The following is a 27299-nucleotide window of genomic DNA, read 5'->3' as shown; positions in this document are numbered from 1 at the left end:
TCTGGACTGTACTTGCAACCCCATTTGTACTGTGTATTAAAAAGAGGTTAAATATATATACACGTATCTATAAACACACAGTTCCCTTAGCTTATATACTCTGGAAATATGCAGAATTTTTTATTACAAAAACAGCAGATGAAATTAAAACTATTATTTGACCTTGAATATTCTATGAGATTGTTGTAAGCACAATCAGAAAATGCACTGACTGTAGTTTTGTCCATGTTAAGCTACTCTCCGTGCCCTTGTCAAAAGATAGAATGCCTGCTGTGGAAATAATCTTCATCAAATAGACAGTGTAGGCTGTCACTGCAGAAAAACTCCTATTTCTTGAGCATGGTCACGTAATAATCAGGTTTTGTATGTGTGAAGTGATGTCATTATACATTTAGCAGTTACAATTAAAAATAAAGTAGTCATTTTCTAGTTAATTAATGGAAATAAAATTCTACAGCTGAGGAAAGGAGTAACGCTAAGCCTATTAGAAAAGTATGCTAGAATTAACAAAATCTAAGAAGCAACATATTTGTAAATATCTTAAAAATATTTATATACAACATGGAAATAAGACCTAGGTATCAACATGTATTACTTCCATCAGAATGCAGACTTGTGCTGTGATAACTCTTCCTGCAAAAAAAAAGATAATATGAAATTGTATATGCAACTAAACTCTGCATTGTTGGCTGAGGTGAACAGACCTGTTTTCATGAGACCAACAGTGCAGCTATAGTTAGTGCATTTGACTTACAACATGGTTAAAACACAAATGTGAAAAATGATAGTCATGTCACAAAAATGACAGTTTGTAGTTTGTATATTGAAGAAAGTTGAGAACTTCACATATTGTTTAACTGATCTACAATATGTAGACCTTTTTTTCTCTTTTTCTATTAAAAGAAAAAAAAATTACTAACCTTTTACCTAAGAAACTGGTTTCATAACTGAAACCAGTTAATTACATAGACCTAAACAATTTGTGGTGCTAAGAGATACAGAAAAATAGGCAGTTTCATTTTGTCTATTATTTATTGGATGAGATAGACTCTTCGGTTTCCTTAGGGAGTGCTCAGTCATCACTTCTAAAATTTTTCAAAGGAGTTAACAGTTATCTGGGATTTCATAGTCTGACTTGAATTGGTGTTGACACCTTGCACAGGTTGTGAGTTTAACCTAGCTGTGCTGGAAAACCCTCAGATTTGTTCATCAACACTTGTAAAATTTTTCCTTTCTCTTCAAATGAGCTTTGGGAGAGAAGTCTCAAACTAATAGAAGATTGCCTCCATTTGGATAGCGTGATAAGTCTGCTAGGCTACGCTTTACTAGAAGCAATATTCTCATAGATTTTGGCACTTTTTTAGAAGTATATATTTAAGTGTACCTTTGCCTTTAAGACTTTGCAAAATAGTCACTGCTGGTAGCTTTACATGTTTATTTCTCAGGTTTTCCAGTCAGTACATCTCACTAAACCTTCTATCTGCAGCTGGTAATCTTCCCTCTTCAGTGATTTTTTTATACTCTTCAGTTTTTTCTCTTGAAAACAATGATTCAAACATTCTGATATAGCACTTCTTATCATAGAATGGTTTAGTTGGAAGGGACCTTTAAAGATCTTCTAGTCCAAGCCCCTTGCTGTGGGCAGGGATATCTTTCATTAAATCAGGTTGCTCAAAGCCCTATTCAATCTTACTCTGAAAGGTTCCAGGGATGGGGCATTCACACCTTCTCAGGGTAACCTGTGCCAGTGTCTCATCACCCTCACAGTAAAAAAATTTCTTCCTTGTGTCCAGTCTAAATCATGTCTCTTTCAATTTAAAACTGTTCCTTGTTGTCATTGTTGTTGCTCCCTGTCATTACTGTCTTGGTAAAAAATCTTTCCCCATTTCTTATAAACCCACTTTAAGTACTGAAAGCCCACAAAAAGGTCTCCCTGAAGCCTTCTCTTCCCCAGGCTGAAGAAAGCCATCTCTCTCAGCCTTTCTTCTTAGGAGAGATGTTCCAGCCGTCTGATAATTTTCATGGCCCTCCTCTGGACCTGTCCTAACAGTGGTTGGAAGGAGTATTTGGGGAACTACAGGCCTGTCAGCCTGACCTCAGTGCTGGGCAAGGTCATGGAGCAGATCGTCCCGAGTATCATCACACGTGATGTGCAGGACAGCCAGGGGATCAGGCCCAGCCAGCAGGCATTTGTGAAAGGCAGGTTCAGCTCAACCAACCTGATCTTCTATGACAGGGTGACCCGCCTAGTGGTTGAGGGAAAGGCTGTGCATGTCATCTGCCTGGACTTTAGTAAAGCCTTTGATACTATTTCCCACAGCATTCTTCTGGAGGAACTGTCTGCTCATGGCTTAGACAGACACACTGTTCACAGGGTAAAAACCTGTCTGTATGGCCAGGCCCAGAGAGTGGTGGTGGATGGAGTTACATCCAGCTGGTGGCCGGTCACCAGCAGTGTTCCCCAGGGCTCAGTACTGGGGCCAGTTCTGTTTAATGTCTTTATGGATGACCTGGATGAGGGGATTGAGTGCACCAGTCAGTTTGCAGATAACACCAAGTTGGGTGGGAGTGCTGATCTGCTGGAGGGTAGGAGGGCTCTGCAGAAGGATCTGGACAGGCTGGATCATGGGCTGAGGCCAATTGTGTGAGGTTCAACAAGGCCCAGTGCCAGGTCCTGCCCTTGAGTCACAACAACCCCAGGCAGCGCCACAGGCTGGGGCAGAGTGGCTGCAAAGCTGCCCATAGGAAAAGGACCTGGGGGTGCTGGTGCCAGCAGCTGAACATGAGCCAGGGTGTGCCCAGGTGGTCAAGAAGGCCAATGGCATCCTGGCCTGTACCAGCAACAGCATGGCCAGCAGGACCAGGGCAGGGATTGTCCCCCTGCACTCAGCACTGGTGAGGCCACACCTTGAATTCAGTTCTGGGCCACTCACTCCAAGAAAGACATTGAGGTGCTGAAGTGAGTCACACCATGTGCCTGAGAGTATTGATTGGATATCAGGAAAAATTTCTTCATGGAAGGGGTTATTAAGCATTAGGCCAAGTTCCCCAGTGAAGTGGTGGCATCACAGTCCCTGGTAGTGTTGTAAAGGTGAGTGGATATGGCACTTGAGGACATGATTTAATGCTGAACATGATGGTGGTGCTAGGTTGACAGACTTGATGATCTTAAAGGTATTTTCAAACTTTATTGATTCTATGATTCTGTGATGAACTGCACTGCTCAGCCTGGTGTCATCTGCAGCCTTGTTGAGAGTGCAGTCAATTCCACTGTGTATGTCATTGATGTAGGTAGAAAATAATAGTGTTCCCAGTATGACCCTTGAAGAACACCGCTCCTTAATGGTTTACATTTTTACGTTGAACCATTGGATATGGACCATTCATTCTTTAACTGTGGCCATCCAATTAAATCTTTATCCGTTTAACATTTCATTCATAAAACCCATCTCCAGTTTAGCAGCAAGAATGTAAGACAGCTATAAAGCTAAAGAGTGTCCCAAACAAGGGCCACAGAGATGGTGAAGGGCCTTGAAGGGAAGCTTTATAAAGAACAGCTGAGGTCACTTGGTCTGTTCAGCCTGGAGAAGAGGAGACTGAGGGCAGTCATCACAGTCTACAACTTCGTCATGAGGGGAGGAGGAGGGGCACACACCAATGTCTTTTCTGTGATGACCAGTGACAGGACACGAGGAAATTGCCTGAAGCTGTGTCAGGGGACGTTTAGGTTGGATATTAGGAGAAGGTTCTTCACCCAGGGGGTGGCTGGACACTTGAACAGGCTTCCCAGGAAAGTGGTCACAGCACCAAGCATGGCAAGGATTCAAGGAGCTTTTGGACAATGCTCTCGCACACATGGTGGGATTCTTGGGATGTCGTCTGCAGGGCCAGGAGCTGGACGTGACTGATTCTTGTGGATCCCTACCCACTCACAGTATTCTATAATTCTATGACTTTATGTTAAGAATATTGTGAGGGTCCAAATCAAAGGCCTTACAGATAGGTAAATGACATCTGTAGTTCTCCTTTGACAATTGATGTATTCTGTCCGTGGTGGAGGACCAATGTGCCAGTCAGGCACTATTTGCCCTTGGTGAAGCCATTTTATTTGTCTTTAACCAGCCCTCTGTCTTCCACATGGTTTGACATGTCTTCCAGGAGTCTATGCTCTGTGATCTTACTGGGCACTGAGATGAGACTGACTAGTCAATAATTCCTGGGTTCCTGCTTTTTGCCTTTTTAAAAAAATACTCCTTTTTCTCCAGTCACTGAGAACTTACCCTGACTGCTGTGGATTTTCAGACATGATGTGACTGCCGTGACTTTTTATATATGATGGAGAGTGGCTTAACAACTACATTCACCAATTCTCTCAGGACCCTGGGATGCATCTCCTTGGGTCCCATGGTCTTGTCTATGCTCAGGTTCTCAGATGATCTTGAACCTGATCTTCTCTTACACTTCAATTCCCCAGTTCCTCTCTTGAGGTTCAGGGACTTCAGAGATGTGGGAAGAGTGATTACTAATGAACAATGAGGCAAACTAAATTGCTGCATACCTCAACCTTCTCCATGTTGATTGTCATTAGTTCTGTCCCATTTTGGGGAACAGAGGGGAGGATGGGGTTGTGTGTGTACATTTTCTTTAATCTTCTATTTCTGGCCAACATGCCTGTAGAAGCCATTGTTATTATTCTTTGTATCCCTTGCCAAATTCAGCTCCAGTTATACCTTAGCTTTCCCAATCCTGTCTCTACACCAGATAGCACTTCTCTTTTCTTCCCAGGATACCTGTCCCTGATAACATGTCCTGTGCTTTTCCTTCTTGTGTTTCACTTTGGCCAGGGTATTTGCTGAGCCATGCTGGTCTCCTGCCTTCGTTGCCTGAATGCTCACTGGTGGAACTTGAGAGCTCTTGGGCTCTAAGAAAAATGTCCTTAAAGATCTGACAGTTCTATTCTGCTCCTTTTTCCCTGAGTGCAGTTTTCCAGAGGGTCCCATGCAGTAATTCCTTAAATAACTAAAGCTCAGGCTCCTAAAATTCAGGGTACTGACTTTAACCTTTCTTTGGCCCATAATGCTTGAGATCATGAATTCCACTGGGGCATGATCGCTTCAGCCCAGGCTGCCACTGGTCCTGACCTCACCTTTTAGTTAATCTGTGTCAGTAAGCAACAGATGCAGTAACACTTCTCTGTCACCTGGGTTAAGAAATTATCCTTGATGCTCTCCAAGAGTCTCCTGGACTGCTTACATCTTGCCGAGCTGCTTTTCCAGCAGATGTCAGGGTGACTGTCCTGACAAGTCCTTGCAGCTGGATCAGAACCTGCCAGAGTGATGCTTCCTGCAGGTGAAGTAAGAAGGTTTTGTCAGCAGCCTCCCCTCCGTTGGGTGGCTGGTAATAAACACAAACCGTGAGGTTTCCTTTGTTGGTTTGGCCTCTGATTTTCGATCACAAGCTCTTGACCTGTTCATTGCTGTTTTTCAAAGACAGGTTTGTGCAATCAGTCCATAGAGGACAAATTGCCTGCCCCTCCTTCCTTGCCTGTCCCTTCTGAACAGTCTGTAGCTATCAATTGGAGTGTTCCAGTCACATGATTTGTCCCACCAAGTTTCAGTGTTTGTGGTTAGATCATAGCTTTCCATCTGCACAGTCACTTCCAATTCTTCTGATTGTTACCCATGCTACATATGCCAGTGTATAGACATTTTAGCTGGGCTATCAACTGTGTCAGCGTTTTAGATAAAAAAACTCTTGTTTTTTCAGGCATTTCACAGGTGTTCCCCTGTCAGTTTTTAATTCATCAAGAGCCCCTGACTTTTCTTTGTTAATAAAAACTCCCTCCTCTTCCCACTCAAAATCTAGCTCATTCTGCCTTTGAAGATGGAAGTATTGTTCAAGGTCCTCCAGAAAGACTGCAGATACAGCACAATGCTTGGCATTCCAGTCCCCCTTTCTTATAAAACTTTGTCTGGAGTTTCTCTCCACAGAGAATTTACACTGATAACTTACACCTGTGTTGATGAGTTTCTCTGTAAAGTCCATTCAGTTGGGAGGGCATGCTTTTCTTCAGCAGAAGGGGGGTTGGATTTCTGCAAAACTTTTAGTCATAAATTTCCTTCTTGGTATAGTTAGGAAAAACATTAAAGTTTCCAGAACTCCTCTGGATGCATCAAGGATCCACCTTGTATTTCTATTCAAGAATAAACTCCTGAAAGAAATATTTACTTTTATTGCTTATATTATCCAAGCTAACTTACAAGGAACTGGTAAGCTGTACAGCTTCAAAAGGCAGCAAAGCTCCACCTGTAGGGAGAATATGCAGGTGCATCTTGAGGACAGGAGAAAATAAAGAGAAGCTGCTGATTAATTTTCTTTAGTAATTTTCTTTATGGCTTGTTTATACAGCAGAAGAAATCTTGTTAGACCTAGATAGTTAATTACCTCATTGTAAGAAAAAAAGCATTTTCAGGAGAGCAGTGTTCATGTTCAGAAATAATTATTCCTTTAGATACAGTAATGCACTTTTCTGAGATACATGGCATTTGATGTTTCTTTGTTTTTGACAGGAAAAAGTGGCCCTGAATGCAAGCACTGTAGGGCTGATCCAGATAAGGAGTGCCGGTTTTGTTCGTGTTACTTGTGTGGTGGCAAACAGGATGCTCACATGCAACTCCTGTGTGATGAATGTAATATGGCTTATCATATATACTGCCTGAACCCTCCCTTAAGCAAGATACCAGAAGATGAAGACTGGTAAATATACAAGCTTATATATTTTTATATATATTTACTTACCTATACTGACATTTTTTTTATATATATTTACTTACCTATACTGACATTCTATACATGGTACCTCTTTGATATTTGCACCTCATGAAAGAAAATGCTGAAGATGTTTTTAAATTCTGGGGTGTTTTCATCCATCTACTTAATAAAAGGCTTATGTTTTCTGTCAAGATAATTCTTTTAAATCATTCACAAGGGATAGTAGTAATGACCTTATGGAATTTCAATACTGGTATGTTCATTTTATTCATTATGATCATTATGATCTTCTGTGACATTACCTGATCTGACTGTATTTATCGACAGTTGTTGTTCCTTAGCCTCTTCATTTTTTAAAAGCTTCACTGCTTGAGCAATTCTCTTATGCTCATGCTTCTCTGCCCCTTCATCCTCTGTCCCTGCTCATGCCCCTGTGCTCTTCATTGCCTCTATTACATTCATTTTTCATGCTATGGAAGGACAACTGCATTGCTACTCTTCATGTCTTATGTACTTACTCTTATGTCTTTATTAGCTGTGTACAATTTATACTGTTCATATTTATCACCTGTCTACGACTTACTTGAGATTCTAATACTTTATAGCTGAGTAATAAGTAGAACTTTATTCTAAGAAAGTTTTCCATTATATAGACTTCATTAAATATCTAAGATGTCTATGAATACATTACATGGAATCTCTTTGAACCTTGTGATTATATTTTATGTAAAAATCTGTGTAAGTCTTTTGGAAGTTTTAATGTTCTCTGTAAATGAATAACTCAATCTCTTACACCTCACTGGATTCCATAATGTTTATTGGTTGGTACCTGATGGTCTGCCTGTTTTCTGGGGCAACTATCCTCACATGAAAGAATTTCTTACTAAAATCTAAACTAGCTAGAAGGTGCTATAAGGTCTTCCTGAAGCCTTTTCTCCATACTGAACAGCCCCAAGTCTCTCAGCCTGTCTTCAAGGCAGAGGTGCTCCAGCCCTCTGATCAACTCAGTGGCCTTCCTGTGGACTCTTTCCAACAGGTCCACATCTTTCTTGTGTTGGGTGCCCCAGAGCCGGATGCAGCACTGCAGGTGGGGTCTCACAAGACCAGAGTAGAGGGGGAGAATCACCTCCCTGGCCCTGCTGCCCACACTGCTTTGGATGCAGCCCAGGATTGGTGGGTTGGCTTTCTGGGCTGTGAGTGCACATTGCTGGGTCATGGTGAGCCTTTTGATCACAAACACCTCCTCCTCTCCAGAGCCAGTCTTCATTCATTCTCCAAATTATGAATTTCCAGAAGTTTAATTCATATAATTAAAATTCATTGGAAAATGGCTATCAAGCTTTTTACCTTGTTTTTGTTTGCTTTGTAACTAACAATAGGAGTCTTAAGATCTCTACATGTAAGTCCATAGGTGCATCTGTGGATGAAGTCACAGGATGGTAGAGGTACAGTTATGGACCTGGCTTACGTGAACCAGTTTCAGGATGCTTAGTGTCACCAGCCTTGTGCTGTCTCAATGCTTGTCATTATGTAGAAATGCTTTTGCACTAGGCAAAGCAGCATCTCCTACCAAAGAAGAAGTTCGTGCCCTCCATTCTTTTTGCATACTAGCAAAGAATCATGGCTGTCTGATTCTTGATATATGAACAGTTTGCTTTAGAATTGGAAATACTTCCATTTCATGTTTTTAGAATGTAAAATCTGGCAAACTCTCTTCAGGATTTAAGCTTTCAGTTTGGGAAAGGGTAAATTTTTCTTGTGGAGATTAAGTCACTCTGTATGTGAAACAGTATTTAATATTCCATACAAGATTCAGTTTAAAAGATATTAAGGTAATATTTTTATCCTATCGAGAAACAGGGAATTCACTGTGTGAACTCACCTAGTTAATTCACCTTGTGAATTTGCATTATGTCATATTTGTTCTTTTAATTGGTTGTTGCATGCGCTTTTTCTGTAAGCAGCTGTAATACTCTTCAAAGTCATAGTGTCAGATAATTTCAGCATCTTACATGATTATTTATTTTAATCTACATGGCTTCATTGTTTTAATGGTTCAACACCTTTCCTGAGATAGTGAAATCTATTCCTGTGGACATTAATCATTAATTCTTCTATTCATATCCACATACAAAACTTAATAAATCCAAAACAGTCGAAGTACTACTGCTACTACTACTACAAGTAGTAGTAGTAGTAGTAGTAGTAACAGTTGTTATTATCTGAACTAGATTATCAATGTTAGTGTAGATCAGGCTTCCTCTTCTAATGGTGTATGGTCCAAACCTAGCCTATGGGAGCCAGAAACATGGATGTGCCTTTGTATTGATGTTCCTGGAGTGGGATTAGAACGTTATTGGAAACAGCAGAAGGACCACTGTACTCCTTTTCTCTCACTACTGTAGTCACTGTGTACTAGTATCTCTACTTTCCTACCTGAATGGATTTGTGTTAGTTGGAGTAGGCCACAACATTATATTCCAAATGGCCTCACTGTGGAGTGAGTGTGTTTGTGTGTTTCTATACACATTATGTCATGTCTTGGCTCTACTTGATATTCAGCAGTCTGCAGTGAAATTTGTTGCACTACCAGCAAAAAAATAAGACTGGGCAGGACGTAGAAACAGACCATAAGTAGTGGTTAGCAGCATACTCTAATCTCAGCTATTTTCTCCTTTACATGATATAAGTGAAGGAGGACTAAATGAAGAGAGAATACAGGAGACATGGGGACCGCTCATGTATCATGTGAGAAAAAATAGTTATATGTTTTGCCGCTAGCACTCTATCTTTAAAGATACTGAAAATCCCTTTTTTAAAAAAAGTTGACAGTATTTGTTCATGTTGAGTTCATTTTTTAAGCCGTAGGCTTCAGCTGCTTAAGACTGGTGTATGCTTGCTAGCTTGAAACGTTCAGTCAAAATAAACAAATGGACACTCTTTTGGCTACAAAAAATGTATTGCCATTATTACGAAGTTAATTGAGGATTTACTAAAACCTTTTTTTAGGTATTGTCCTTCCTGCAAAAATGATTCTAATGAAGTTGTAAAGGCTGGAGAAAAGCTCAAACAGAGTAAAAAGAAAGCAAAGATGCCATCTGCCAGTACTGAAAGCCAGAGAGACTGGGGAAAGGTAGAGTGTGTTTTAGAAATAGCTGTTACTCTGATTGTTCATGTATGTGCTACATCTGTAATTCTGCTTACATATGCACTACACAAAATTCAGTACTGGGTTGTACAGACAACAAGACAATGTTTAATCCTGCCCACTGTCTACTGGCAGTTAAAGCAGTGGAAGGATTATTAAGGTGACCAGATGTAAAAACAAAAAGAAAGACAACCCCAAATTCCCCTCCAAAACCCATAACCACATATGACTTAATTCCTTTTAACAATTGTTAACATGTTTTAAAGTATGTGTTTGCTATAATATACAGATTTCATGATCTCTGCATTGAATTTGCAAATAGTCTTCAATATTGTAATACTGATTCATTTTGTCTGATGTATTTTTAGGGCATGGCCTGTGTTGGTCGCACTAAGGAATGCACTATTGTTCCTTCAAATCATTATGGGCCTATACCTGGTGTTCCTGTTGGGACAACCTGGAAATTCAGAGTTCAGGTATGTTGTTCCAGTATTAGCTGTAGTTGAAGAAAGTAGGAATAATAATGAATGGGTTAGGCACTAAATAAATTTAAACTGACAATTGCCATTTTCACCAGGACTGAGTAAAGCAAATACATTATGATTCCAATATTGGAAGTGATGCCAATAGTAGCGAAGGCTGAACTGTACTGATTTTACCATACAACTTAATAGAAAGTCTGTTGGAATTATGATAAACATATTTCACATTTTAAGTGGGATACTTAGTGAATAGAGTTAAGTATTTTCTGAAGAGTTTTCTTCACATGACCTGATTATCCCATGCAGGGGGTGTAGACTGCAGATTTTGAAAACATTATGTGGTATCACTGTGAATGGGCTCTGTAGGTGTTTTTGGTCATATGTAGTGTATGTCCAAATCTGCTTTTAGGCTGATGAACAGCTTAGACAGCTTACACTGTAAGTCTATGCTGCTACTGAAATTCACTGTGTATTCAGCTTTTGGTGATTTTTTGAACTGTCTTGTTTTCTGTTTCAAATACTCCTTAGGCTCTGTAGTAAACTAGATTGGTAGAAAACTGGAAGACAAACAATCCTGTATACAGTAGAATGGGGGCTAATTTTCCCAGTCCTTTTCACATTTTGGTTATGTAAGCACAGTGCCAATACTCAACGGGGCAGGAAAAAACAAAGCAGGGAGGAGGGAACAGCTTCATTTTGTGCCAGTACTGATTTTTTTGTGGTTTCACAATGTCCAGCAAGCGACAAGCTTCCTCCCTTTTTCCCCAGCCTGATCCAATTGCAATGATTTTTGGGTTATCTTTCATTTTTTTATTGTTTTTTTTAGTCATGAAAATACATACTTCCTTGTTTTCTAAATCTGTTAGTTCTTTGTCCCTTGCATGTGTAAATGACTGTAACTGAATGTTTTCTGTCATATTTGGAAGAATAAAACCAGGGGTTTTTAAACCGCTTGAGGAGGGGCAAGCCAAAAATTAAAAGCCTCTTCTGATTTGTTTCATGAACTTATCATCATTTGCTTTCTTTTTGTTGGCTGCCAGATTATGTAAAGTCTAGTAAGTAAGAGAACTTTCTAAAATCACTTAGGCAAACTCAAAGTATCACAATCAATATTTATTTTCACTGCTTCAATGGTAATTGGAATTACCTTTTTGCTAGGAATTCTATTGGTAAGACAAAAGGTAATGCTTTTCAGGTATTTCTAGTACTGGTAGGAAAAAGAAACAGAATTAGAGTGCTGCTTTTGTCAAAAAAATCGATCAAAGAAATTTTTATATATATATATATGTATGGACTAGATATCAAAAGACAATTACCATTTATGCATAATTCATTTATTTTGGGTACAAATTAAATATTTTGTCATTAAAAAAAAATTGAAATGCTTTCTATGTAGAAAAAAACCCTTTTTTTTCTCATAGTCTTTTTCATGAGAAAATAGTTTGTCTTAGCAAATCTATGAGAATTTAGAGACTGTATGAGTATTTAAAGACTTCTTTATTTCTGATTTGCATCGTTTTTTTAATGACACAAACTCTCTTTTCCCTAGAAGGAAATTGACTAAATATTGCTTCTGGAGCAATGTTTCAGAGCATCTGAAGACCATCTTTGCCATGAATTATTTACCACAGCTCATCTTGGGGGTGAATCACCTACCAGAAACCTAGATTTAATTGATAAAACCTGGAAATGAAAAGAAGGGAGGGAGGAATCAATTAAAGGATGTTTGATACAACAGGAAAGAGGAGCACAATAGTGGGGCCTTTTTATTCAGCATACTCACAAATGGTCTGGAAAAATTGGCAAATAGCTGATAAAGTTAAGGGAAAGTGCTAAGCTGTTGTGGATAGTAAACATGGGACTGGGAACAGTTCCAAGTATGTTATTAGTAATTGGCTTTCAGCTACTTCTTCTTCTTGTTATTTAGCAAAGAGATATTCTGATAGCTAATTCTGAAAAATATGTCATTTTAATACCCAATAGTGAACAGAAAAATAAATCAAATACTAAATTATCATTAAATGAAAGGTCAGGAGAATAAAATACATTATTATGAACAGCAATCAGGATGATTAAAGGAATGGAATTGTTTTCATTCATCTGGAAAATGTTGAAAATTTTGTGGGGTGTAGATGACTACAAAATGATGTACAGTATAAAAAAAGTGGGACAATTTGTAATGACAAATTTACAAATTTGTGATGTCAAATTTTGTAAAGTGATCGTGACAAAAACATCAGCTGTCCACTCCAAAGTGACTGAAAGTGGTACTAGTTCATATGACAAGTGGTACTACTTGAACTCTTCTATCTCTTCAATACTATGAATCCAAAAGTTTTAAATAGTACAGGAAGTCAGCCACAGACAGCTGGATCCTGAGAAATTGTGCCAGGAAGTATTATTGTGTCCTTGCCTAGTTTTCATACTCTGCACAGCTCTAATCTGTTGTTTAAAACTGCATTTTTTACTAGCTGGATCTTCGATGTATTGTGTTATGAAATGTCAGGATTACAGCAGAAGAATATAGACTTCCTTGAAAGTTGTTTGGAAGTGTAGGCTGAGAAAAGGAGCTCAGGAGTGTGAGAAGCAGAATGAGAAAAACAGGCAAAATCAAGGTCTGAAAGAAAAGATGAAGGTAGAAAGTAGTGTAATTGGTTTTGTGCTGGAATCCTTCATTCTATTAATAGTATTTTTTGCATAATATACTGAGAAAATGCATAATTTAATATATAGTCTCTTTTTATTTGTAAAGGTTGTTTGTGGGGGTTTTTTTTAATAATCAGTAGTTTGAAATCATTATTAAGTAAGTTTTTGTGGGAGAGATGATCCAGCAGACTAATGATGTTGCCAGATTATGCTACAGCTGCAGCTTTCAGGTGGTCAGGTTGCAGATGACTTGAACATTTACTGCCAGAGAGTTATCCTGGTTGGAGAACTAGTCTATGATCCATATAGTGCTGCAGTGGCCTCTTCTTTTTCCTTGGGCAGTGTGATAATATTCCTCTCCACTGGTTACATTTAGAGTGTTACCTTAAAAGTCCCTGACAAAATGATGTTTACACTGGGATCTTCCTTGATTAAAAATTGTAAAATGTTACCAAACTGGCAGACCTCCTTCTGCTTTGAATTGTTCTAAATGACTGTGCAAATGGAGTATATCAGTGAGTACAGTCTTAGGTATTGCTTATGGAAAAAAAACTTGGAGATTTTTCCCAAGAAAGAAAGTGTGTCTTTACGTCTTCCACTGTCACCACTGTCCTACATTATCCTGCTGATTTTCTCGGTGTTCTTACTTTCAGCTTTTCTTACGGAATAAACAGTGGAGTTCCCACCTTTAATAGCAGTCTTGCATTAACTGTTGACACAGAAACCTCTGTAGAATATTTTAAGCAGAAAATTGATTGTTAAAAGTGGTTGTAGGTGACTTGGTCTTCGAAAAAAATGCTGGAAACTGGCTTTTTTCTGTTCGCAGGTGAGTGAAGCAGGTGTTCACAGGCCCCATGTTGGTGGAATCCATGGACGCAGTAATGATGGAGCTTACTCACTCGTACTAGCTGGGGGATTTGAAGATGAAGTGGTATGTCATTCATGCGAGCAATGGTCTTGCTGTTCTCCTGCATCAAATGTATCAATGTCTGTAAATATGCAGTTATATTTGTTGTTTAAAACTAATGTTTAGGCAGATGTGACTGTGGAAAAAAATAGCTACTACTGATAAATTAAGTAGTTCTTAGTATTTTGGAGAGAAAAATCTTAGCGAATCTTAAAGAATGCTTATGCTCAGATTTGCATTAAAGAAAAACATCAGTTACTGCTGGATTTGACATTGTTTAGGGTAGTTACATTTCAGTATACTTTTGGAGTTTAAATTGAGCATAATATAAAATCTGATCGTGTAATTATATGCAAATAATACGCTTTATGTTCTGCTTTTGTCACGATTTAATTACATTCCAAACAGTATTTCTAAATATGTGATACATTTATTTTAATGCACAAGAATAAAAGATATGTATTACTTGATACTAGGAAGTTCTGAAAGTTCTTGGCTCCTGCTAATGAGCACTTTCAGAACTTCTTAGCAAAGTCTCACCGTCTCGTATTATGAGCACTAAATGTGCTGGGAAAGAATTCTAGTTTGGTGTTAACTTCTAAGTAGAGCAACAGAAGCAATTATGCTGCTAAACAAAACAGTAACTGCTTTCAGTTTTCATCTCCTGGTATTGACCAACATTTTTTTGTGAAGAGATTACTGTTTTCTTCCATTAAGTAATGTTTACACAAGGTCCATCCCTTCCTGCAGTTCCGGTTCATCAGGTGGAATTTTGAATCATGGATCAGGTGAAGGATAATGCAGTAAGCAACCTGGTTTTTTTAACACACGCGTAACTATCAAACACAAGAAAAAGGGCAATGAAGAAAAAAAAAAAAGCATATGAATGAAATAGCATTAGAATGTAACATATTCTTTGCCAACAGCATCTACCAGCTGCTGCTGCTGCTGCTGCAGAGTATTGCCTCTGAAGGAGTGTGTGTCTCTATTTGAACAAGTGGCATGAGGAGGTACTTGGTGTTTGGATATGGTGTCCTTAGCGTCTATCCTGGGCCAAGCTCGTGGACCCTAAGAACACTGTTGCACAGTAGTTGTATCTGCTATGCTGGGATGCTGCAGACTCCTGTTTTATTCTTTTTAGTGATACTGATGTCCCCTTATTTCTGAGGTGGTAATTATTCAATTCAAAATATTTACTAAGCTTAATTGGATTCTTTGCATGTCTTTTCAGTTCACCTAAGTGATGTTGTGACTGTGGTTTTGTAGACACCTAAGTACTGTCATAGTCTGAAAGACATAAATAATTTTGAAAAGGCATAGTAGGAGAGAAGTGTTGCAGAAAATTCCCTAAAAACTTATATGAATGTCAGTGTTTTTCTGTTTTCTAAACTAATAATACAAGGGATTTTTTTTTCCCAGTTACACTATTGAAATTAGTTTTTATTCTCTTCTTCTTTCATATGCCAGATTTTATTTTCCAACTTACTTTAATTTTTCCTGGTTTTTTGGAAAAGGTTGAGATTAAATTCCTGTAAGAATATACACAGAAAAATCGAGTTTTGTACTTTTAAGTATCCTGAGCACAGTATCTAATCAATTTGAGAAGTGAAACTTTTAAATAAAAGATACAGTTAAAAATCTCTGCTAACATCTATTCATTTTATTGTGTGAGTACCAAAAAGAGAGATGACTCTTACTTGAATTTCAATGGTACGACAAAAGTACTTGTGTGTCAGTTTTTATAAAAGTGAGAAATAAATTCATTTTGGAGGAGTGTTATACTGTATGCTTATAAACTTTATGTACTATTTATGCACACCGATGGTGTGTGCCATCTTAATGTGCTTCTTATTGCTTTAAATCAACAAAGCCACACTCAGGTAAAGTAATTGCAAAAATACATTGCAGGAAACAGAGTTCACTGTCTAGCTTTCAGATCATGACATTTTTATGCCATGCCTTTAGAAACTTAAAATCCTGGAGACCCAGAATTATCTCCAGTTTTGCTGAATTTGGGATGTTCTGGATGTATTGGAGTGCTCCTTAATAACAAGTTTTATCAGTTCTGTCAGATGTACCCTCAAGATTGAGAACAGGTACAGTCATAGCTAACAAAATGAGCAGTGGGTGAAATTGTTTTGCACATGAAGCTTTATCCTCATTTCTAATTACATGCATATAAAATATTTGCACATTAATCTCTCTCCTGAAAATGTGTAACTTTGAATTCTAGTGACGTATTACATAGCTTACCCATAGTTAGCTTTTATTTTGAATATGTTAATATTGCTGATCTCCTGGTATTGTTTTCATAGTAATAATAGGAACATTAGCTGAAGAAATTGAGAAGTCTTTTAGTAATCTGTAATTTAAGAATTGTTTCAGAGCAGACTAACATTTAAAGACTAGATACTGGACATTAGCACTGATTGTGCAATCACAGAGTTCATGATGAACGTATGCTTATTTGTCTGTTCATTAAATCAAGCAGCTGGAGAAGTCTAACTTCCATGTTGAAAACTTGGCCTCTTATTTTGTGTCCCTGTTTTTATGTATCAGGTTGAAACTGCTGCTTATTGTCAAAAGTTTCAAGATTCATGTTTCTGCTGGGTTGAGGTAGTGTTGTAAAGATGGTAAATTAATTGTGTGGTGTGCTCTAATTTAATCCAAACAAAAATTGTTTCTTCTGTAAGTGTTGTTGCACATAGAATCATATGGGAAATCTTGAACTGAGATTCAGAATCTCTTTGGAGAATAATACTTGGTGTGAGCAGTTGCATCCTCTCATAAAAGATTCTGAGACGATAATGACTCTAATGACTCAAAAGGGACCCCAAGCAATATAGTCATTGTTTAGGTTTGTTGATATTTTATACCAAACCCATTCAGTGCCTGGAATGTAGCATTCACAAACCACTTAATGAAATTCATGTCTAATACAAAATGCATGTCTTTTAGATTTTCCATGTGTTACTTTAAGTATAATTATAGTAGGCTAATTAAATTAGTCATACAGATTGCAGGATTTTTTTCCCTCAAAAAGCCAATCAATTTTGGATCTCCACCCAAGAGCCAAAGATTACCGTAATTAAAAAATGCTGCATCTAAGAGCTGTTGTATCTCCTAAGTAAACTCCTGCTACAGGAAAGTGTCTTTGACCTGAAAAGGCTCTCTGTCTTTGGTGAACCTGGTTCAAAATCAGAACAGATTTTTAATGGAATGAAAGATAATTAATCCACACTGAGTAGCCTGAATTGTTTACATATTTATGTTCGTTTTAAAAGCCTGGTAATCCGCCATTTTTGGACACTACATGGAAAGGAGTAAGAAAAACCTCAGAAAGGAATTCACATACAGTGGTTAACTAGGACCTTGATTTTTTAAGATGTTGCCCTGCATCCATCACCAGTTAGCCACCTTCTGCTGTTTCCTGCATTGAAGCTGACTTTCTTACTCTTCAGATATGTAGATTAGTCAACACTAAAATGGTGAAATGTTTTCATTGTGGTGGAATGTGCCATGAAACTGCCAGGTTCTTGCTGTCAGGGGCGATTCTGAGGAAGACTCAGAAAGAAAAATTATGATGTATTCAGGCTCTGCACTTAATGCAAGGGATTTTTATTGATTTACAAATGAAATTTGTAGTTTAGCCCTTCCTTTTCAATTGGCACCTTTTACTGCAGTGTTAAACCATGAAATTTTCAAAAATAAATCACACAGTGGGCAGATAGACCAATTCTCTCAGCACTTTATGCATACAGAGTTTAATGGAGATGAATGATGACATGATTCAGTTTCAGATATCCCTACTGCTAGGGAAAGAAAATGCTTTCAAAGGTAATTGCTTGATAGTTAATATTTGACTTGGATTTAATAACTTCCTTTAAAAAGGTTTAGTGCTTTTTTATTTTGCTTTATCATATAATCAAACTCAGCTTTTATTCATTACATTTTGCTGAGGTCAAGCTGATGTGGGATTGATGAAGTGATGATATTTGGGGATTTCTTGTATCAAGAAAGCCAATAAGACATTTTTTTGTTGTTCAGACTGAGGGTTGGAACTCATCTAGAAAATCTGATTGAGTTTGTAATATCCTATTACTGAGAAATACAATTTTTGCTTTATCTGTTGGAACCAAACTTTGAAATCTGAGCATAATAGCAGAGGTGTTAATGGAAAGAGAAAATGATTGAGAGCTCTCTTGAGATAGTTGATATTCTAGTAACTTGAAGTAGCTAATGTGCCTGTCAGCTGGTGCATAAAAGCAATCCATAGAAATAATGTGGTCAAATGATTCAATGGAATTCAAAATCTTGCTTTTTTCATTCTACATTATTTCTTTGTTAGACTTAAAACTGATTATATAACAACAGTGGATAGTGGAGTATGATTTATTACAACTGACTGTCTGTACTGGCTGTCTGAGGCTGACTGGCTTGTAGTACTAGAGCTTCAGGCTTGTCTTCCACTCACGCACCTCAGTATGAGATACTGGGTCAATGCTACTGTGGCTGAAGTTCATTTGATCTATCATATGATCAAAGTTTGCAAACAGGATAGTTAAGAAATAACTTTATGGACACAACATAAGAAAAAAGGGCATACAAAAGGTGTTAAGACAGGATGACAAAATACTTACTAGCTCTTGAAAGTTCCAAGGAAGTGGAATTAAGCTCTGGAAAGCAGAAGAGAAATGGCAGAAATACATATTTTAAGGTAAGAAAATGGGGAGAATGTAGGAAGAAGGGAGGGGAAAAGATAAGATTGTTTTGATAGGCTTTTTGACAGCTATTTTGTTTGTCCAAGAAGAACATACAGACATCAGTAATTCCTTTTGCCATATGTTTTCTTTAACTGTTTGAAGCATTGTCTTCAGTTCTGCTTTCTGATCCTCTTGAGACAAAAATAGCTTTACCAGTCTCATACTGGCTCTCAGTTGAAAGTTGTTGTAGGTGGTAGGAAGATCCTGTATTATCTATAGATAGAACTCAGAGCTGTTGAGAAATTGTTTTAGTGAGTCATTACTCTCCAGTCATCCCAAATAATAAGCTGTGAATATGCTTGTCGTACTTCACTTCAAAAGTAAAACACCATAAGCCCTATGGAAGTAGGTACTCTAGGTCTCCCATGAAGTCTCTGGAGTACCAGTGTCCCTGTTTCACTTCTGCTTGTCATGGGCACATTCATATCCACCTTTATTCCATTCTTTAGACACTGGGTCTGTGCATCACTTACTCTTGCCATTTTTGATTTTCTTCTCTACAAGCACTTTTGAGTTCTTCTGAGCTTTCTTCCTCTCCTGTTTGAGAGTTGCTCTTATATCAGAGATTATATCAAATGTCCTCCCATTTCTCTTCATCTAGCTCAGATCAATGACAAGATCTCTGTCATTTTCCTTCAGATCTAGAAACTGTGTGTTTGTTCCCTGAAATCTCTTTTTTGGTTTTTTTTTCTAATGTATCTGATATGAAGTAAAAGAGTATAGTTCATCTAGAAAATAAAGCAGCAGTGAGTCTTCCGTACGTTGGAGGATGTTGAAAGATCCTTGTAACTTGACCTGTGACATTTATGTTCCATAGTAATTCCTTTTATCCTCCATTTCCCTTCCCCTGCATTTCCAGTTGCTTATTTATGCATAGAACACTTTGATAATTAAAGAAAAGCAAATGTAACCTATGAAGTGCGGGATATGTTCAGGAGGTGAGCATGTATGCATAGGCCTTCTATCCATAGTATCTCTTCAAGCACAGTGTTTTCAGTTTGCCTGTGGTTAGACTACCACCAGAGAACCACTTGGTCTTTCTCTGAAGATGCTGGAAGTTTGTTGGTTTTAGGCCATTTACATTTAACTATTTTCCATAGAAGTGTATGGAAGTAGGAATTCTGTTGCCTTTATGCATTCTCTCTTGAGTTTTTTTGTCTTAAGTCTGTAGCAATTTGTCCTTGATTTATGTCTTTCTGTTATGCCAGAAAATAAAAGTCTATTCCATTCTTTCTTCTCGTGAAGATGTATCAACAACCTGGTAGTTGATAAACAAAAGTTTGTCAAGAACCTGTCCTGTCTTGTAAATAGTTTTTCCCCTCTTGCTTTCATATGAAGTGTTTCTGTCTTTCTTGGATTTTTTCACATTCTTATATATATGTCATATCAGTATTTATCTCAAAATTACGTTCTAAGAAGAGAGAAAAAAAATCACCTTCTGATTTCAGTTTATTTCTGCTTGTATATCAAAAAGTGCCTTGACAGTCCCTCCCCACCCTGCCACATAATCAACATGTGTGTGTTTCTTTCTTTGTTAGAAAACGCAGGCTATTCTGGATTCATGACCTTCCAAGATATGTTTCCCTGTTTTTCTGAACTTGTGACAAGCTTCTTATTCATTGTCAAAATGCAATTTGTTTGATTGGTTGTGATACATCAAGCAAATCCATCCTTGTTCATATTATTATCAGGATCATCTTTGCGTGATCTGTGCATTGTGTTTGCCTTGACAGTCACTGAAAAATGAAACATACTCTGTGATTAATTCCAATTCTGTGATACTTTATTTTATACAATTTATTTTACATACTTTCTTAGTAAATGGTTCTTGTCTGGTTCGTCTTTTAAAGTTGTTTCTTATACTGTCTTTAATAGAAATTCATTCTATTTCTGTTGGTTTTTAGAGATTTATTTAGTAGAGTAAGTAGACTGTTTTAAGAAAGCAGATACCAAAGTTTATACATGTCTTTGCTAGGTTTTGAGTATACTTTTTAACTTCATAGCACTTGTATTTATTATGTGCAGATAACTGCAGCTGAGTTTCTGTTAGGTTTTCCCTACACAAAATAAAATGAACCTAATTTCTATAATTATCTATGGCCTTGTTCAACCAGCATTTCTCTTTCTAACTTTCTCTTTTTCTGCTGTTGTCAGTCATGAAATATATGTAACAGTCTTGCACTGGATCCTAAAAAATGTCAGACTTTTAATAGTGGTAAGAAGTGGACTGAATTTTATTACTGCATAGATGTTCCGAATTTTGCTTTAAATATTCATTTAGATATTATTTTCCTATTAAATGTTTATCTTCCACAATTGCTACATGCTTTGTACCCAGTATGCATTTCCAAAGAAATAACGCATTAAATATATATGTAATGTGTATATTTATGTATTTCTGGAAATACATGAATTTCCCAGGAGTAATATGAAATTCTGTGACAGACTTTGTACAGGAAGTAGAAATACAGGCTTTACTTAAGTGTATTTAGATTTTGACAGTTTTCACAGCTCATGGTAAAAGATTTTATCAACCTTCTTTCAATTTCATGAAAATTCTACATAGGAACTATAGTACAGAATTATTTTAGCTTACAAAATATGAATCTAAATTATTTTAAACTCTCACTGATTCAGAAGAGTTGGGATTAGTATTTCACTAAAGCACCTGCCTTGTACATAAGGCAGCACTGTATGTATGTATCAGCACTAAGCTCCTTGCACAAGCTGAAGTGGCTGACATGATTCATCCAAGGTATTTACTGTGTATTTTAGAAACATGATGTTCTTGTAAACTCAATGAAAGCTCAAGAGCAAGTAACCACTTGCTAGAATATGTTCTCTTCCTCAGATTTTTTTCTCAAAATAGCTTTATAAAAAATGCAAAAGTAGCAGTTTTTAAGGCAGGCAGTTTTTCAATCAGAATTTTTTGGGAAAGTGGTTACATCTAGAGCAGTAGTGTTGTGCTGGCACAGCTGCTGTAGGACGGTGATATTGAAATTGAAAACATGTCTTTCATGCCTTGGATTACAGTTTTTCTCTGAGTAAATAGAACAAATAAAGTTGCTTTTTTTTTTTTTTATTTTTTTTTTTTTTTTTTTTAATTGAGTTACTTTACTTTAGAGCGTTAAACCAAAGGATAATCTTCTTGCACAGGATCGAGGAGATGAATTCACTTACACTGGGAGTGGAGGTAGAGATCTTTCTGGCAATAAAAGAATTGGAGAACATTCATTTGATCAGACATTAACGCACATGAATAGGTAAGTTTTGAAGATAAAATTTAAAAGTATTCCAAAACAAAAAGTTGGGTTGTAGTGCTTTAATTTAAAACCAATGTTTTGCTGTATTTTTTCACTCCTGTACATGCTGTGTTTGTAAACAGCAATGCCTCTTGCTACTAAGAGGCATTTTATCAAGCATTATAAAGTTTTGTTGCTTTAAGGAACATGCATCTCAGTGAAATACATTGCTGAATTGCTGCTGCAGCTCACAGTCATGCCTCTGGTTGAAATTGTTCTACAGTCACCCTCAGAAGACTCTGTTTTAATTAAGTGAGAAGTTTGTCAAAGCTCTTGAGCAGAAGTTTTCTAATTCTGGGTGTTTCGTTTTTTAAGTTTCTCCAGTGGGTAAATCAGTTATGAATTTAAGTAGGAAGAAAGCGTTTTCATTTTCCCATGATAAAAGAAATATTTTCTGTTTTGCTAGCCCTTTCTTCCATCATATTTTTCTATGAAGAGCAAGGAATTAGGGTGCTGCTTTATCAAAACAGGTACTTGAAAGAGAACATACATCCAGAGGAAGAATTGGACATCTGCCTGAAGTGTTTTTCCATCCTCCAAAAGCCTGCCTGAACAAAGAGTACTCCATCCTTTTCTGTTCCTAAGAGCATAATCTATTACACAACTGACCTCTGAACACCTGTGGGATGCTGAGAGTCACTGAGAACTTTTGTTTGCCAGGTCTGCATTTAGACACGTTCTGCTGCTCTCAGACTGGCTGGAGAGGGATTCTTTCAAGCTGTCTAGAGGAGAAAGAGGAAAAGCCTGACTTGGCTGCTGAGACAGGGAGGAGGAGGGAGTATATGATGCAAACATGAACAAGAACAAGGAGGGAAGAAAGAGGGAAGTAGATTTAAGCAGTAGCTTTACAAGCAGATTTAGTGAATAGAGCAAAGTTGTTTTGGGACACAGAATTAAAGGCTGGACTCCTTAGTGACAGACAGCCTTTCTCTTAGCAAATGAGAAATCCAGAGGCAAAACTACTTAGCTTTGAAGACGTTAGGGTACATGGAGTAACAACATGCTGCTCTCACTTGGTGAGCTTGATACAAGTTCTCAAGCACTTTGATTCAGAATATTATGATGATTCTGTGTAGTTGAATCTGTGTTGGTTTTGCTTGTCCAGATAGTTTTACAAGGTTTGGTTTTAAATGAGAAACATTTTTAATGTTGGCGTAGTGTTCCTGTCTCTTACTGTTCTCTACGATGTGGAGAACTTGTACCATGTCTGTTTATAACCCATATTATTTCTTCTGTTTTGAGTTCCGTAATTTGAGTTGTGGCTGATTCTGAAGGGTTTTCAATCCCTTCAAGTCAGGCTGTGGTAGTAGAAATACTGTTTCTTACTGGCGACTTGGTCATACTGTCTTGCTCCAGGTTTCTAGAAGAGGGTCTTCATGGCTAAAGGAGTTTGCTTGTCCTTAAATTAGGTACTATGATTCTAAGTCCTTCTCTAACACCTTCTGAGGTATTTTATGTATCATGTGAGAGTGGAATGGTACTTAGAGCTTTTTTGAATGGTAATTGTGTACTTTTTTGTCTATATGTTTTTCATCATATTCATTACTTTTGTGTACACACTTAAAAAGCCTGTATTGATGCAGGATAGCAATGGGGAAAGCTTGCCTTTTGTTATAATTTTAATTTCCTCAATGCTATTTAAGAAAGGATTATTTTTAAAAATGAAGACTATTAAGTCTAAAAGGATTGGTTTGTTTTATCTGGAAATTTCAGATGAGTTTTCATCTGGAACCTAGATAATAAAATATTTAGTGTTGCCATCTTTTTTTCATGCCATGCATTATAGCATGGATCTCATTTCTTCCATCAGTTCTGCTAAAAAACATACTGAAGAAGCTTACGCTCTTGATAAAGCAAAATTAGGCAAGGGAAACACATACAACTTAATTATGTTAACTCTTAAGCTCTGTTTGGTGAAGCAATCTATCTTATGAAGAATTTAAATGTCTTTCTAGGGCATTGGCCCTTAACTGTGATGCCCCACTGGATGACAAAAATGGAGCAGAGTCAAAGAATTGGAGAGCTGGTAAACCAGTCAGAGTAGTGCGCAGTTCAAAAGGACGGCGGATCAGCAAGTATGCCCCAGAGGAGGGCAACAGATACGATGGCATTTACAAGGTATTTTGAGCTCTACAACGTGAAATTTCTCTTAGTCTGTTTTAAAAAGCCTCATATGCATTAGTCTGCAAATACTTCATTATTACTTGAAAGAAGTAGTTATTTTTTCTTTACTATAGCTTTTTAGTTTATTTTGCAAAGTGAGCCAAACAGAAATTACTTAGAGCAATGATAATAGAACATAATCTGTAATGGGATATATAAGGTTGAATTTGTAAGTTGCTTTGCATGTGCTTATCAAGTTAAATTCATCCCTGAAATCAGATAATTTCATTATTTCTTCAGTCCTTCCAACTATATCGTAGTCTTTTGTTAGTTTAAAGACTTTTTGGTTTCTGAAACAAAGGAGTGTGCCTTTTAAGAGCACCATATTTGTAAAAAATACAAAAATTTCACAGCTGAGAAAAGAACTGCTGTATATAATAATAATAATAATGTATAAATCATTCTTCTCATTTCTTCTTGAGCAATTAAAGTATAATGTTCATGTGTTTGGCTTGTGATAAAATAATGGCAGTAATTTTATATTGTTCTTTAGGTGGTGAAGTATTGGCCAGAAATTGGAAAATGTGGATTTTTAGTTTGGCGCTATCTTCTGAGAAGAGATGACGTTGAGCCTGCACCTTGGACTTCAGAAGGAATGGAGCGGTCAAAGAAGCTGGGTCTAAGTGTACAGGTTGGTATCAGGACTTGGACAGTTGTTTTCATTCTTAGTTCCAGTAAACAAATTCCAAAGAAAGAAATCAGTTAAATTAAAGCTCCCTTTTTTCCCTTGTACTTCACTGTGGCAGCTTTTAATACTAAAAACCACTGCAGATTATATGCAAATTGAAAGAATCTGTGATAGTGACACAGCAGAAGGAACTGCGAATTAAGCTTTCTGCCCTAGCAGTAAATTGGTTTGCATATATGGACTGGAAAATCAGAATTTGTGTCCAGTTTTGTGACTCTTAGGCTGGAACAAATTTTTCTGCAGGTGACTAGAGTCACCTAGAGTCAGAGAAACCAAAACAACTGTGCATTTTTATGTATTTCTCTCTTCATGTGACTGAGAATTTGTATACATAGTGTATCTTAGGTACAGAAATAGGCTGATGCATGAAAATTTTGGCATTGCAGAAACCATGAAAGATGGAAAGAATTAACATCTATTCCTGGCAAGGCAATGGTATATCTTACAGCATACCATCATCTGCCTGATTTGTATAGTTTGTAAGCACACAGGTGCAGATACACTGTTTAATACAGCTGAGTATGGATTAGATTCTTTGACTTGACTATGCTTTTTTTAATGATGGATACTAATTTAAATGTTTTCTCCATCATACAGGATTTTAAAATTTTTTTGTAATTATTTTACTAGGTTGTCATAGGGATCTAAAGTCTTTTAGAAGTTAATCTTTTTGGTGTTTGGTTATTCCTGTATGCCAGTGGTTTTTGTTTAAAATCTGTGCTTTTTAATTTTAGTATCCAGAAGGTTATTTGGAAGCCATGGCTAGTAAGGAGAAGAAAGATAAGGTTAAAAAGCAAACTGTGAAACAGGAGCCAACCAGCCAAAGTAATGGAAACCAGAAAAGGACAATTGATGATGGTATTTCTTTTTTGCTTTTTTAGCATTTGTCAGCAAAATCTGTCACATTATTTCTAAGCCATGAAATCTTTGTGGAAGTGTGAAGTTGTTTGTAGTACTAATGTAAATTGATAAGCACATGACCTTTAATTACGTAGCAGTGTAGGGGTCTTAATCCTTTTTACTGCTCCTAATGTGTTTTTTTCTCTTAAGCTCTGCAAAAAAAATGAACATTCTTCTGTGCAGCTGTGCGCTGCAATCCAAAACAATGCTGAACAGTATGAATTGGAGTAGGAATTTGCTTGCTGCAAATCCATGTTGCAATCCATGTTAATCCATGTTTCCTCCTAGAAACAGTTCTGTCTTCTGTTAGTTCAGACTAACACTGTTGTTACTGTGTCTGATGGTCACAATCTTAAGCAGGTATAGAGGAACCTATGAATACACCCAAAGCCATGAGGATGGGAGATGGAGGGAAAGGAGAAGCTTTCCAGCTGACCCAAGAGCAGCAATGGCTGATTAGAGAAGACTGCATGAACCAGAAGCTGTGGGATGAAGTACTTGCTTCTCTTAAGGAAGGACCAGTATGTTTGTTGCATGCATAATTTTTATTGTTTGCCTTTTCTTTATGTTATTAGGAGAAATCTTGAGTCCCTCTTAAAACCTCATTTGCTTGTTGAACTTACGCAAAATGTAGACTGTCTAGCATTACTTTTACTTGTAAGACGTATATTTCAAGAAAATAAGCCTCATCTGTGCAGTTTGCGTTTGAGGGATGGGTTCATGCCTCCATAATAGAGATCTTTTCTTGCTCAAAAAACACTTTGAAGTTAAAAGTGGATTTTAGTTTATTTTCATTTTTGAAGAGAGCATGTTTTCTCTGAAATACTGAATGTATTTTTATGCTGTGCTAATGTCAGAAATCAGACATGAAGAAAGATGGTTGTAGTCACTACGTTTTGTTTAGGCAGAAAATAATTTTATGTCAGGTTCCCCAGGGACATATGCCCCATTCCTCGAAGCGTTTAAGGCCAGGCTGGATGGGACCCTGAGCCACCTGGTCTAGTGGAAGATTCCCCATGGCATGGGGATTGAAATAGGTGTTGTTGAAGGCCCCTTCCAACCCAAACTGTTCTCTGATTATATGATTCTTTGATTTGTAAAAGAGCAGGGAAATTAAGCCATTAAAGACATGCTTCCTGATTAGTACTAGAAAGCTGTTCTCAGAGATATCAAGGACTTAAGAACTTCTGGAAGTATATAATTTTTATGTAGTAAGTGGCATTTACTAGAACTATAATAGAGTTTGTCTCTTTTATTCCTTTGCCCTACATTAGAATTTTCTGAAGAAACTGGAACAATCCTTTATGTGTGTCTGCTGCCAGGAGTTGGTTTACCAGCCAGTGACAACAGAGTGCCTCCACAACGTTTGTAAAGTAAGAATAAACTGCCTTGCTCTGGGCTGTTTTCTTGGTTCTGAGACTGCAGTCACCAAAGCCATATGCATTTTAGAAAGACAGTAATAATTGCATAACATTCTGAGCAAAAACAAGCAACAAGTTTCCATTCAGTGTTTGCTGTGTAAACACTTT

The 27299-nt window shown here is 37.3% G+C and overlaps 1 protein-coding gene across 4 annotated transcripts in view; it reads left to right on the top strand.

Moving 5' to 3' along the window:
• The window catches only part of UHRF2 (ubiquitin like with PHD and ring finger domains 2), an 80485-nt gene that overhangs the window by 50165 nt on the left and 3021 nt on the right, over positions 1-27299 (top strand). Inside the window, exons 6-15 of one of the 4 annotated variants that reach the window (XM_032097235.1) lie at positions 6570-6756; positions 9781-9904; positions 10288-10395; positions 13874-13978; positions 21841-21980; positions 23975-24137; positions 24676-24813; positions 25605-25728; positions 26128-26291; positions 27045-27143. In XM_032097235.1, coding sequence (XP_031953126.1) covers positions 6570-6756; positions 9781-9904; positions 10288-10395; positions 13874-13978; positions 21841-21980; positions 23975-24137; positions 24676-24813; positions 25605-25728; positions 26128-26291; positions 27045-27143 — 1352 coding nt within the window. The remainder of the gene's footprint in view (positions 1-6569; positions 6757-9780; positions 9905-10287; positions 10396-13873; positions 13979-21840; positions 21981-23974; positions 24138-24675; positions 24814-25604; positions 25729-26127; positions 26292-27044; positions 27144-27299) is intronic. The other 3 variants (XM_032097237.1, XM_032097236.1, XM_032097238.1) reach the window with 3 other exon arrangements.

The sequence above is a fragment of the Corvus moneduloides genome, chromosome Z (assembly GCF_009650955.1).
Source record: "Corvus moneduloides isolate bCorMon1 chromosome Z, bCorMon1.pri, whole genome shotgun sequence".
Classification (NCBI taxonomy): Eukaryota; Metazoa; Chordata; class Aves; order Passeriformes; family Corvidae; genus Corvus; species Corvus moneduloides.
This window is presented reverse-complemented; position numbering and strand designations above follow the sequence as displayed.